General features: G+C 30.9%; 1 protein-coding gene across 1 annotated transcript; it reads left to right on the top strand.

Annotated features, from left to right (window-relative positions):
• Positions 1 to 4,891: 4,891 nt before the first annotated feature.
• LOC9300398 (transcription factor MYB102) lies at positions 4,892 to 7,062 on the top strand. The gene is made up of 3 exons (XM_002865985.2): positions 4,892 to 5,581; positions 5,774 to 5,903; positions 6,240 to 7,062. Exons 1-3 carry the CDS (start codon positions 5,449 to 5,451, stop codon positions 6,937 to 6,939), a joined length of 963 nt encoding a protein of 320 aa, XP_002866031.1. The 5' UTR covers positions 4,892 to 5,448; the 3' UTR covers positions 6,940 to 7,062.
• The last annotated feature ends 5,780 nt before the right edge of the window (positions 7,063 to 12,842 follow it).

Below are 12,842 nucleotides of genomic sequence, written 5' to 3'. Positions count from 1 at the left end.
TTTTTTTATTTTTTTCATTATATATATTTTTCATTTGTATTTTTTGTTTTTTTTTTTCAATTTTCGTTTTTTGGTTTTATAATTTTTTTTTGTATTTTTTAATTTTCTATTTAATTTAATTATTTTATTTTAATAGAACTGAAAATAAAATGGGTATTTGGTCTTTTAACACAAAATTTGTGTTATTCTAGTAAACCACAATATTTGGGTGTTAATCTAGTTATTTTTCTCTAAATTTGAGTCAAACTAGGTAATTTTCAGTATTAGATTAATATGTTTTAAAATTATTAAAACAACCTTAAAACTAATTCTCAATTAATCCCCGATTTTAATCCAATTTTTCGATTAATCGATAGGCTCATACCGAACGCCCGACTAGCGTCTAGCGATATTTCAAACAAGGGTATAAGTTTATATTTTTGACACTTGTTGAAAACGTTATAGATAGATTAATTTGTTTATTATCAACCTAACATGTTCTATTCAACCTAAAATATAAAAGTAAATTTACGTGTTCATATATATGGCACAATAATATTTAACATGTTATGTACTTACACTAGATTTGGACCCGCGGTATACCGCGGGGCTGTAATTTTTTTTAAAAAAAATTCAAATATAATTTGTTTTGTTTATTAATAGAGAGTATAATATAATATTTCGACCTATTTTCTAAATGTAAGATCCATATATCTATATTAATAGTTTTGAGTATATTAATTTTGTTTTAGGTATAATGGTATATAATATAGTAGTTTGTGGATATATCCATTGAACTGAATATTAAACACAAACAATAGGATATATGTATATATATATATATATATATATATATATATATATATATATTTGTATAATGTAGCATTAATAGTTTGTTAATTATATTGTTAAATTATTTAACAAACAGTTAAATAATATTTGGTTTTCTCATTTTGTTTGTTTGTAAATTAAATAATTAATCTCTTTAATTTATATATTTTTGTTGTAGAATGAAAATATTAGGGGTGGCAATTATGATTTGCATAATAGTTATAGTTATAACTCGAATTTTAAAAAACTTTGATTTTTAAACTGAACCAATTTAATTTATTTATGTATAATTGGAAAAGAAAAGCATGTTGATCTTTGTTTTTAAAAAATATACATGAAGACATATCTATAAAATTGAATTTTATGTTAAAAGGAAGAGTATAGTTGTATGATGTCTAAAATAAAATAAAATAAAATAAGTAATATTAATTACAACCTGGGATTGTTGTCGGTACCTAACTTATCCTCTTCTGTCCTCACTAACACATTCTTCGACAACTCTGAAATCCCAAATTCGTTATCTCTCGTGCTTCAAACCGATGATGCTTGATTGTAAGATTAAAGCGGAGGAGAAGGAGATGAATCAACCTGAAGAGTGCTCGACCTCCCATTGTTCTTTCTAGAGTCGGGTCTACACTACCACCACCGGAACTTCTTCAAATTTGGGCCGGTTTCTGGATTGCACACTCCCGCTGTTTCTACCCAGTACTTTCCTTTGGTAAATTACTCCGATTTCAATTGGATTAAGTTTTTCTTTCAGCATCAAGCGTTAAAAATGGGATTTTTGATTGATCAATTCTTGGGATTATCGCCATTTAGGATTGTAGATTTGAGGAACATATTATTAACTTAGTAGAATCACAAGTATTATGCTTTGTTAAGAACAATTCTTATGTTGTTACGCTCACTCATTTCTGATTTGTACTTCTATATGTTTCCTTTCTTAAGATTTTAAACACAATCGATTGATTATCTTGTATTGATTTTTCTGGCTTTGAATTGTTTCTGTGAAATTGCAGCTGCTACTGTCTTCGAATATAATTAAAGTTTGACTCCCTCTATTTTTGGTTGGTTATTTGGTTTCTCATCTTCATTTTGGGTGTCATCTAATAAGTTTTGGCATCAAATATGTTATGTTTTGCAGGTTTTCGTCAGAACCATGACAACAGTGACATCTATGAGAATGCTGTAAAAATTATGGAGAAATAGTGGCTTGAAGAGCCAGATGAGGAGACACAGCAACCTCCGGTTCCTTCTAGGCGATTCAACTTCAGGTGAAGGAATGGTAATGGAAGCTTGCAGTTTGAGAATAGTTAGAGGTCAGAGTCAGTAAGAATATATTATGATCTTAGAAGTGATCGGTTTCATTGTCAATGGCTTGTTTATTATTATGTACATTTGGCGGTTTTTTTGTTTGAATTCATTAAATTTAGGCTCCTTGCATCATTGAGAGGTCTTTTGGACATTGAGAACTGGGAAGCAACATGTGGACTGCAGTTTAAGAATTAGCAAGGATTAGAAGTTCTTGGTGCGTATTTACTCTAGCAGTAAAACTTTATTTGAAATAAACTTAGCAATGAAGTGACATAGGCAATAAACTGTAATAGATTGTTGTAGATAAAAATTGAAACGTGAGTGAGAAGGATAATTCTGAATATAAAGATCACAGTTTGAGTAAAATAGCAAGGTAATATGATTCTGATTGTCCTTTCTCTGATATTGCTGTGTCATTCTCTTCCTTTTGATTGAATTGGTTGCTAACGTGTGACCTGCATGAGTGTTATAAAAAAAAGAAACATATTAGTTAGTGATTGTTTGAATTCGTAACCATATTGAAATTACTAAGACATAAAGGTAAAGTGAATTTACCTTACCAGAGGATACATAGACTGACAATAGTAGTAGCCATTGGAAGAGAAGAAAGATATGCTAATTATTTGTAAATGATTGTTTGCTATTGTGTTTGGTGATGGAGAATAAGGTTTAGATGTAAAGTATATATAGGGAACTAAATTAGGTTTAGTTTGTACCTAGGCTAGTCTCGAAATTTTGAAACACACGCAAGATTTGTGGGATACAATCTTTGATATTATTGAGTTTATGGAATATGCTAGGATCAATCTTTTATTTGGTAATTAATATTCCCCTTATATTTCGTTAATTTGACAGATATTTTAGGGCAAAATTACTTGAAGATTAAGGTGGACTGTTTTAGGAGAAGGAGATATCTTGGAAATATTGGCAATCTCGGAAAGCAATTTCGAAACACAAAAATAATTTTGGTGAAGAATATTTTGGTAGTTAAGTTTGAGATATTTTAGGAAAATTACAACTAATATGTCGTTAATGTATAGTAACTAATTTTCTATTTTAATATTTCGTTGGGTTAAGTTTAGATTTGATAGGAATAATTAAGATTATGATGAAGATTATTTTGGTAGTAAAGTTTGGTGTAGAATATTTTGGTAGTTAAGTTTGAGATATTTTAGGAAGATTACAACCAATAAGATTATGTAATTAATATGGTTTTGCGAAATAAATTTTTGAAAAAACGTGGGTGTGATGGGCCAAATGTTGGGCCTCGTCGTTGTGGCAAAAACAAATATTGTTGAACAGAGATTTGAGCCAAATTATTGGGCCAAATTTGTACTATCCGAAATTGAAACCGGGTCACTCGTTTTTTAAAAAAAACCCACCCAACCAATGGTATTCTTTGTAAATACATTCCAACTCCAGGATTTATTTGCTAAAAGTCATCCAAAAATGTATATATAGATAATAAGATCTCTTGATCTTTATAATAATCCAGCCAAAAACAAGGTGTTAATTGTCAAACAATAAGACATTGGTCATTCTTCTAAATTTTTTTTTGTCGTCTAGATTTATTATTAATTGCAAATTATGAGAACTATTACATAGACGATTTTACAACTGACAATTCCTTCCGACCCTTACTAGATTCACGATAGACTACACTTCTTTCTTCGTGATCTTGATGAATACCCTTCAATGATCCACGACTAGGCGACACTTTCTTCTCTGCGTAGAATCCTGGCGAACGGCTATAATTGTACATCGTTGAAGATCTCTTTCACACTGGCCCCCATTAATCTGCAAATTTGTTAATAAATCGCAATATCTGGGACTCGAACCCCAGACCTCTTGATATAGAAACATTAATCAACCTTTGATCAACCAATGGGCCAAATGAGCTTCTACGGTCATTCTTCTAATTTATAAAGTCAATTTACCATTAATTCTCTCTAATTTCAAATCTTTCCTATTCACGTAAATCACACTTAGACAGATAACTTCTTTTCCAAAATAATCTAAAACATACGTACTAACCAAAATTAACAAATAGTAATAATTTGTTACAAATATCAAATCAAATGTTCTTAAATCCCTGACTTGTCATGTCAAATCATCCATGTTTCGGATTGAAACCAAAGTCTCTGCAATTCATTGACACCCCGGCGGCATTTGCACTCACTCACTTACAGACACATGTATATATTAAATAATATTGTTTCATTAATCATACATTTATTTTTGACTATTAACATGCCTTGTTCGGTGCAAAAAAAAAAAAAAAAAAAAAAAAAAAAAAAAAAAAAAACATGCCTTGTTCTTTACGTATCTTGCACTACAACAACGCTTTGTCGTTAATTTACCTAACTTGGTAAAAGCAAAATACATGTCCAAGATTATCAGTTATTGTTGTCATTATGCAATTGTTATTGTAGTAAAATCAAACTCTGGTGAGGGAACTAAGTTTCAAGCACTTCGATCGGAATTCTAAATTCAAGCAGCACAATCTGGCTTGCTACTGAAATTTGATGACACGAAGATTCTAATTCCAACCGATGAAGCACAATGGAGATCCATTTGGATTTTTATTGTTTTACTTTTTTACACTATCTGATCATTCTTTACATATTTTCCTTTTTTTTCTCTCCTTAGGCTATATATATATATATATATATATATATATATATCCAATATAATAACTGTAACCATGCCTTCTTCATTAATATTCTATATGTTTCATCTGTCTATTTTATGTATAATCTTAATTAATTGTATAGTGATGACTGATGAGTAAATATTAAACATACACGCAACATAGCTATCTTGAAAACTGTTTGATGATTTGAGACAAAGAGACCAAAACAAATGGAACCTTCTTCCCATATCTATCACACATCCTCATACACCACCCAGATTCTGCCATGTGTTCTCACTCCATCAAAATTAATTATTTTAGGGTTAATAGAGATGGTTTAGTCTCATGCTTTTTGTTTATTCCTTTTTTTTCTTTGGTCAGAGCTATACTAAGGACTTTAAAACTACTAGCTAGAAAGCAAAATTTACTCTTTTGTTTTGTCAACATAATAAGCTTTTTTTTCTACTTCTTTTTAATTTGTCTCCGTATTTCATCAAGAAAAGACACGTATTTAGATAGATGATTGGAAGGGCGGTACCAAATCTCCTTGACTTGACTTTGCATGTACCATATATATATATATATATTTGTATATACATAATTCATGAAAAAACCAAATTTTCTCTGTAATCAAGTTCTCAAAGCTATTAGCTTCTCTCTCTAGCTCTCTCACATATAACATTTGAAAAGAGATGGGAAAATCCTCAAGTTCGGAGGAAAGTGAAGTGAAGAAAGGGCCATGGACTCCGGAGGAAGACGAGAAGCTCGTCGGCTATATTCAAACGCACGGTCCCGGAAAATGGCGAACCCTTCCCAAGAACGCCGGTAAATTCCTACCCTAACGCATGCATATATATGAGCACAAATAGCTACAATTTGTTTTCTTGCGTTTTGTTTTACGTTTATGTTTAAAATTTACTAATAATGGTTATCATGCTATATCATGTAAATGTCAACATTAGTATTAAATCCAAACAATCATGGTTCTTATTCTAGTTTTGTGTGAATCTTGAAAAGGGTTAAAAAGGTGCGGAAAGAGTTGTAGATTGCGATGGACGAATTATCTAAGACCCGATATCAAGAGAGGAGAGTTCTCTCTTCAAGAGGAAGAAACCATCATTCAACTTCATCGTCTTCTTGGAAACAAGTTAGTCTCTCTTCAATTTTTCTTTTCTTCATCTAGTGTATAATTGTTTACATGTATGATTAAATTAAGAAAAAAATGACCTAGTTTTCCACTACTACACCTACTTCATTGGACTTCCATGTCTTTACATTTTTCTTATAATATTACTTCCATATTTTATTTTATTCAACTAAAAGACAAGAACATAAGCACTATACCAAGGTCAAATGTCTAAAGCTAAGCTTACAATCTTCAACTCTTTACACAGCTATTATCTTAGCAAGTCAAAACTTATACTTCTCTTTTTTTTTTTTTTTTTTAACTTAAAATCTAACTCGATTTTTTTTTCTTCGATAGATGGTCCGCAATTGCCATTCACTTGCCGGGAAGAACAGATAATGAAATCAAAAACTATTGGAACACTCATATAAAAAAGAAACTCTTACGAATGGGGATTGATCCGGTGACTCATTGTCCCCGAATCAATCTTCTCCAGCTCTCTTCGTTTCTCACCTCATCATTGTTTAAATCTATGTCACAACCGATGAATACTCCATTTGATCTCACTACTTCAAGTATTAATCCTGATATCTTGAATCACCTCACTGCCTCTCTCAACAACGTTCAGACCGAATCATACCAACCAAACCAACAGCTTCAAAACGACCTAAACAATGATCAAACCACTTTCACCGGTTTGCTCAACTCATCAACACCACCGGTTCAATGGCAAAACAATGGAGAATACTTGGGAGATTATCTCAGTTATAACGGTTCAGGTGATCCATCTATGAACCAAGTCCCTCAAACCGGAAACTACTCATCGGCCGCATTTGTATCCGATCAAATTAACGACGGTGAAAATTTTAAGGCCGGATGGAATTTCAGCTCATCAATGCTACATGGAACTTCGTCAAGCAGCTCGACACCGTTGGATTCGTCTTCCAATTTTTATGTCAATGGTGGAAGCGAAGATGATAGAGAGAGTTACGGTAGCGACATGTTGATGTTTCATCATCATCATGATCAGAATAATAATGCTTTGAATCTATCATAATGTCTTATTTATTTTGCTTCTTGATTTTATTTGTTTTTATTTTTATTTTTATGAGGGTTTGTAATTGTGTTACATACTTTGTACTATAAGAGCTTAGTCTATTATTATCTTGACTCTGTTATGTTTTTTCTTCCACTTTTTTTTTTTTTTTAAAATTCGAAGAGGTTTCCATTTGTTTACACTTAAAAGGTCACAAAACCTTATAGAACCTAAGAGGATAACAGCTAGTGTACCTTATCTTGGCATTGTTCTACTACTAATTGTTTTTCTACTTCGAAGAACATTTCATTAGTCTACTCTCAAAAGGTCATAAGATGGTTGATAAGTGTGTAAATGTGTTACGTACATACTTGTTTAAAAGTTAAGTGTATCCTCAATCTTGGAATTCTTGTGCATTTTCTTCCACTAATTGCCTTTTTTTTTCCAATTCGAATAACTTTCCATTTGTTTATCTACACCTAAAAGCTCTTCAACTTGTACGAAATTTTCTGTTTATATAGTTTTATTTATTCTATTTGCACCATCTTGATTTTAATGATTAAGAACACATTTGGTGGAGCAGGAAACAATAATGATTATATTTAATTAGTCATAGATTCATAAAGGTTCGTTTTCAATTTCAACATATAAGAAAAAAGAAAGAATCGACTTGTATTCCCGTATGATTGGTTTAAATCAGCACAATGAATAATAAGAACAATACACTTATACACCTAAAAGGTAGATTTAAATAGTTATCCACTAAAAGAAAATTTATATGAAAGATTAAAATAGTCAATCTTTTCTTAATAGTCAACGTTGTTCGAGACACCAAACCCAAGTTATAAAACTGTTCATACAGTGAGATGAGATATATAGTCAATCTTTGCTTTATCTTTTTTTTTTTTTTGTTTTAGGGTCTAAATCATTCTTCTTTTTTTATAACACAGTATTAATGCTAATACAAATCACGCATTAAATTAGTCAACCTGATCGCTAATATTATCTGTTTCAATTAATTATGGTAACTTCAATAGAAAAATAGATTAATTTTTTACTAAAAAAATAGGTAATTAATCAGGAACGAGGTCTAGAAAATTGTTATCTATTGACCATTTTTTTTTGGACAAAACTATTGACTTATGCATATACTAGTATGCAGTCCCGTACTACGTACGAAAAACAAATGAAAGTTTATTATAACTACAACAAAATTATTATACAATTATCATGCTAATTAAGATTAAATCTCCAAAGTTGTTCATTTCTTGGATTAAAAAGAGAAATAGATGTGTTTCTGAGTTAGAAGAGAAATATATAATGTTTTAAGATAATGAAATCTCTTAAAATATGATATACAAGATAACAACTCGCACGATGTGCGAGATAAAATGATTCAAGTAAAATTATTATGATTAAAATTATTATCCGGGATCCAAAAACCGTTTGTACATGTTAAAATTTTTTTTTTGTTTTATTCAAATTTGGGACTATTTCATATAAGAATATGTTTTACCCGTGAAATATTTAAACTTTGAATAAAGCTTCAACGTGATAAAAAAGTATTGACGAAATGTTACCATTTATGGCAATATGTCTTTCCGTATGTTTTAAAGATTTCGAGATTTTGTAGTATAAAAAGAATTTTTTTTTTTAATAAGTATAAGAAATCCAAAATTTAGCAAAGATGAGATTTGATAGTTTCCAAGCTAAGATTTTGTAGTGTTCCAAATCTAAGATTCTTAGATTATGAATGGATTATTTACGAAATGGTTATAATGTGGCCAGATTTTGGTTTATATACAAATGTGGTTATAATATTTTTATTCGAAAACTCCTCCAAAAAATAGGATTTTAAGTATTCGTAACATATATAGAAAGAAGATTATCTTATTTATTTAAGTAAAAAATTTATGAAAGATGTAAAGATTTTGTAGTTTTGAATTCGAGATTCTTGAACCAAATATATATATTTTATCATTTAAATATAAACATAAATATAAATATAAATAATAAGATTGTTTACCCATCCACTAAAGAAAATTTATATAAATGTATATAAAGAAATATATAAATATAAAAATATAGTAATATAAGATAACAAAAAGTGTATGTTTTTAATTATTAATGGGATATATGGATGTATGAGACTAATGACAAATTCTGTAAATAGTCTAATAAATCTTGGGTAACTATCTAAATAGAAGCCAAATCATTGTGAGAGCGACACATCAGCGTGACAATCTTGTTAATAACACATGATGGTAAGGTTTTTTTTTTAAATGTTTCTCTATTAATATATAGGGGATGTACCAGAGTCTTGACTTGGCAATTCATAGATCACAACATTATATTTAATGTTTTTATTGTCCTTGATTTTATAAGAAATCTGCAAAACAATATATGTCAGTAAGACCAAAACGTAGTAGATGTGCAAAAAATAGAGAATAGTCAAATCTATTTTAACTCCATAATTCATAACTCACGTGCTAGTACTCACCATGTGCTTTCATTTGGCCTTCTTTGTTCTTCCTTTTTATCTTTTTCTCGAGTGAATCGATAAAAATAACATTCAAAGCAAACCTTCTTTTTTAGCACCACAATCCAACACTGATGAAGTATCACCACAATCCAACACTGATGAAGCATCTGACAAATGGCTGTGATGGTGTTAATTAGGTATTTATAAAAAAAGGTAGGAAATCGTGGAGCATAAATATTTTTTTTTAGTAAAAAATTAATCTATTTTTCTATTTTTGTTTAAGAAAGGCTGGAAAAAAGAAGAAGCATGCTCCTATATATGGCTAGTAACGGTAGATTGTGAAGATCGTGGAGAAACTTGATTTATTTTTTAAAAATAATAATTGTTTTGTTTCGTCACATTTTTACAGAAACTTGTTTTTTTTTAAAAAAAAATAATTTTGAATTGACACATGTCACAGTATTATTGGTATAGTGATTTGTGCTTTATAAGATAAAAGAGATTATAAACATGAAAATTGAATTTTCTTTAATATCTCAAAACTAAATAAATGAAATAATATTTAGAAGAAAAAGTACAACAAAAGTAATATTTAGCACCACATGTTGAGATGCTACAACAAGAGTACTGTGGCTAATTGTTTTTTTTTTTTTTGTGAAAAATAGACATAAACCAATATTTTTTTTTTTGATAATCAACATAAACCAATATTATTGATCGTGAGGTTGCTTTTGAACGTCATATACATATAACATAAACTAAGTACACTACAACAAAAGTATGCATTGATAGCACTATAGGATAGCGTTGATTACTCAATTGCTATTACAGATGGTACCCAGGGTTTTGTAACTATAACACAGCGTTTCAGAAACGCTAAGACGAATAATAGCAAAGCGGGAAACTAAAATCACTTTGTACCGCCAACACTTGGTGAAATTTTGTCCAAGACCGCGAAGTCGCGAACACTTAGAAAAAGAAACAAGAAAAATAAGCTTTGGTCTTAAACAAAAAAAAGAGAAGACTCGGGGAAAAAAAAACACAACACTCTCGTCTTAGCTCAGAGTGAAAACACCGGCGACCGTAAACCTAGTTTCAGACCGCTCGTCGGCGAATCTTGCTTCACCGGCGAGAATCTCCACTTCCACCGGCGTCGATTTCAATCTGGGCTCGGTGTCTCGACCTAGATCTGATTCGGAGCTGGGTTTCTCTCGACTTCTCGTCCTCTCCGTAGCTCTATTCTTTTGCTCCGACTGTTTCTCGTTCGCCAGACTTCTCGTCTTCTCTGTTTTTTCGACTGGGTTAGTCTTCCATCCGATTTGATTTCTCATTCAAGCTGCTCCCATTATCAGTCTCCTTAACCCTAATTAAATTCTCTTATTGTGAGCTTTCAAGGTCTGTAGCTTATTGCGAGGTTTGAAGCTCTTTATCAACGAAAACAAGGAAGGAGACGAAGCTGAAAAGAAGAGAAGGAAGAGATTTGAGATTCTGTAAGTAATTTTCGATTTTGTTTCTAATTGAGAATTAGGGTTCAAAACTATATTATTAATTTGAGATTCTGTTTGTAATTGAGAATTAGGGTTTACAACTTTGGGATAGTATGGATTGCTGACAATGAAATTGAAAGTATCAATGAAAACGAAAATGAATTGCTTAGATTCAAGCTTGTGTTTGAGGTTCTGTTTCTTTGCTTATGTGTTTGTGTTTGCTTAGTTTTATATTTGTGTTTGTGTTTAGATTCAAGTTTGTCTTTGCTTAGTTGGTATGTTTGTCTGAAGAAGAAATTGATAGTTTGTGGCAGCTTTGTTTTATATTTCTGTTTGTGTTTAGATTCAAGTTTGTCTTTTCTTATTTGGTATGTTCGTCTGAAAAAGAAATTCATAGTTTGTAAGTTCTGTGTCTTTTGCATGTCCGTGTTCTTATTTTTGTCTTTTGCATGTCCGTGTTCTTTGCTTAATTAGAACTATTTGTTTGTGTGGTTTGATTTAGGCGTAGCTTGATAAATAGGATGCACAATTTTGCTTTCGGAAATCTTAGATTTTTAGATAACTTGTATTGACCTATTCTCGAGATTTAGAATTTTTTGTTGACATTCTATTAAAACTATTTGTATTGACTTGTTCTTATTGTCGGATACAATTGGTTGGTCTTGTAAGTTCTGACTTTTTGTATTGATCTGTTATCTGAATCTTTAGATCTTTTAAGTGCTTTTCTAACACATTCTTGCATTACCAAACACATGGAACTAGATATACTCATTCTCTCATTTTGTTTTGCAAGTGTTGCTGTTTGAAGTAATGGGAATCTGAAGGTTATCTTTGGCTCTTATTACACGACAGGTTAGACCATCTTTTCCTTTGTCTTGTACATTACTGTGTTTGCTATGTGATTGGTAATAGATATTTTACTTTGATTAATCGTTTTAAATATGGTTATATGTGTTTGACATATGCTTTGATATGGTCTGAGATTAGTTTATCTGCATAAAATTTGTGTTTGATTTATTAATTAGTCTGAATATTAAGTGATCCTGTGATGTGTGAAGACTCTTTCATTAAATCTGAATAAGTTTTTATATCACATATGCTTTGATCTTGTCTGAGATTGAGTTATATATATTGTTTACATTGAGTTAAAATTTGAGTTTGCTTAATTTGTTAATTAGTCTGAAAAGTAAGTGGTTCTGTGATGTGTTTAGACTATTTCATTAAATCAGACTTAGTTCTTTTATCACATATGCTTTGATCTGATTTGAGTTTGATTTAGTTAAAATCTGAGTTTGATTTATTTGTTAATTAGTCTGAATATTACTGTGTGATGTGTGTAGACTCTTTAATTAAATCTGAATAAGTTCCTATATCAATAAAGGTTTTAATTACGGTTGCATTATAAAATGATGGACAAGGGTTGGGTGCACCTTTGCAGGTAAGATTTTTTATATATATTAGATTAGGGAATTTGGAGACTTTGCTTGTTTTTTTTTCTTCTTTTTTCTCTTTTAACTCTTCATCTTATATGAAGAGTTGATCCTGCTTATGAGAGAGGGGCTGCAAACTTTGTACGGACTGTGGCTGCGGCAATGGGAGACGTTGATATGATTGTATGTCCTTGCATTGATTGTCGTAATATAGATCGTCACTCAGCCAGTGTTGTAGTTGATCATCTTGTAACAAGGGGAATGGACGAGCCTTACAAGATGCGGTCTGATTGGTATCATCATGGAGAATTGAATCCAGTGGTTGGAGGTGAAAGCAATCAAAATCAGTGGAATGATGAAATTGTTGGGTTATATGAAGCAGCTGAATATTTGGATGAAGAGTTTGCTTCCAAAGTTGAGATTGCAGAGGGTTTGGACAAGGAAGAAGATGAGTTCCTTGCGAAGCTTGCAGATGCTGAACACCACTATATCCAAGTTGTCTCAACCATAGCAAGCTGTCGGCTA

This window comes from Arabidopsis lyrata, assembly GCF_000004255.2.
Source record: "Arabidopsis lyrata subsp. lyrata unplaced genomic scaffold ARALYscaffold_8, whole genome shotgun sequence".
Taxonomy (NCBI): Eukaryota; Viridiplantae; Streptophyta; class Magnoliopsida; order Brassicales; family Brassicaceae; genus Arabidopsis; species Arabidopsis lyrata.
The sequence above is the reverse complement of the archived record's forward strand: the minus strand, read 5'-3'. Positions and strand labels throughout refer to the sequence as shown.

Coding starts and splice junctions, on each gene's coding strand:
- LOC9300398 (XM_002865985.2), top strand. CDS start 5,449: ATGGGAAAATCCTCAAGTTCGGAGGAAAGTGAAGTGAAGAAAGGGCCA. Junction 5,582..5,773: donor AACCCTTCCCAAGAACGCCG/GTAAATTCCTAC, acceptor AATCTTGAAAAG/GGTTAAAAAGGTGCGGAAAG. Junction 5,904..6,239: donor CATCGTCTTCTTGGAAACAA/GTTAGTCTCTCT, acceptor TTTCTTCGATAG/ATGGTCCGCAATTGCCATTC.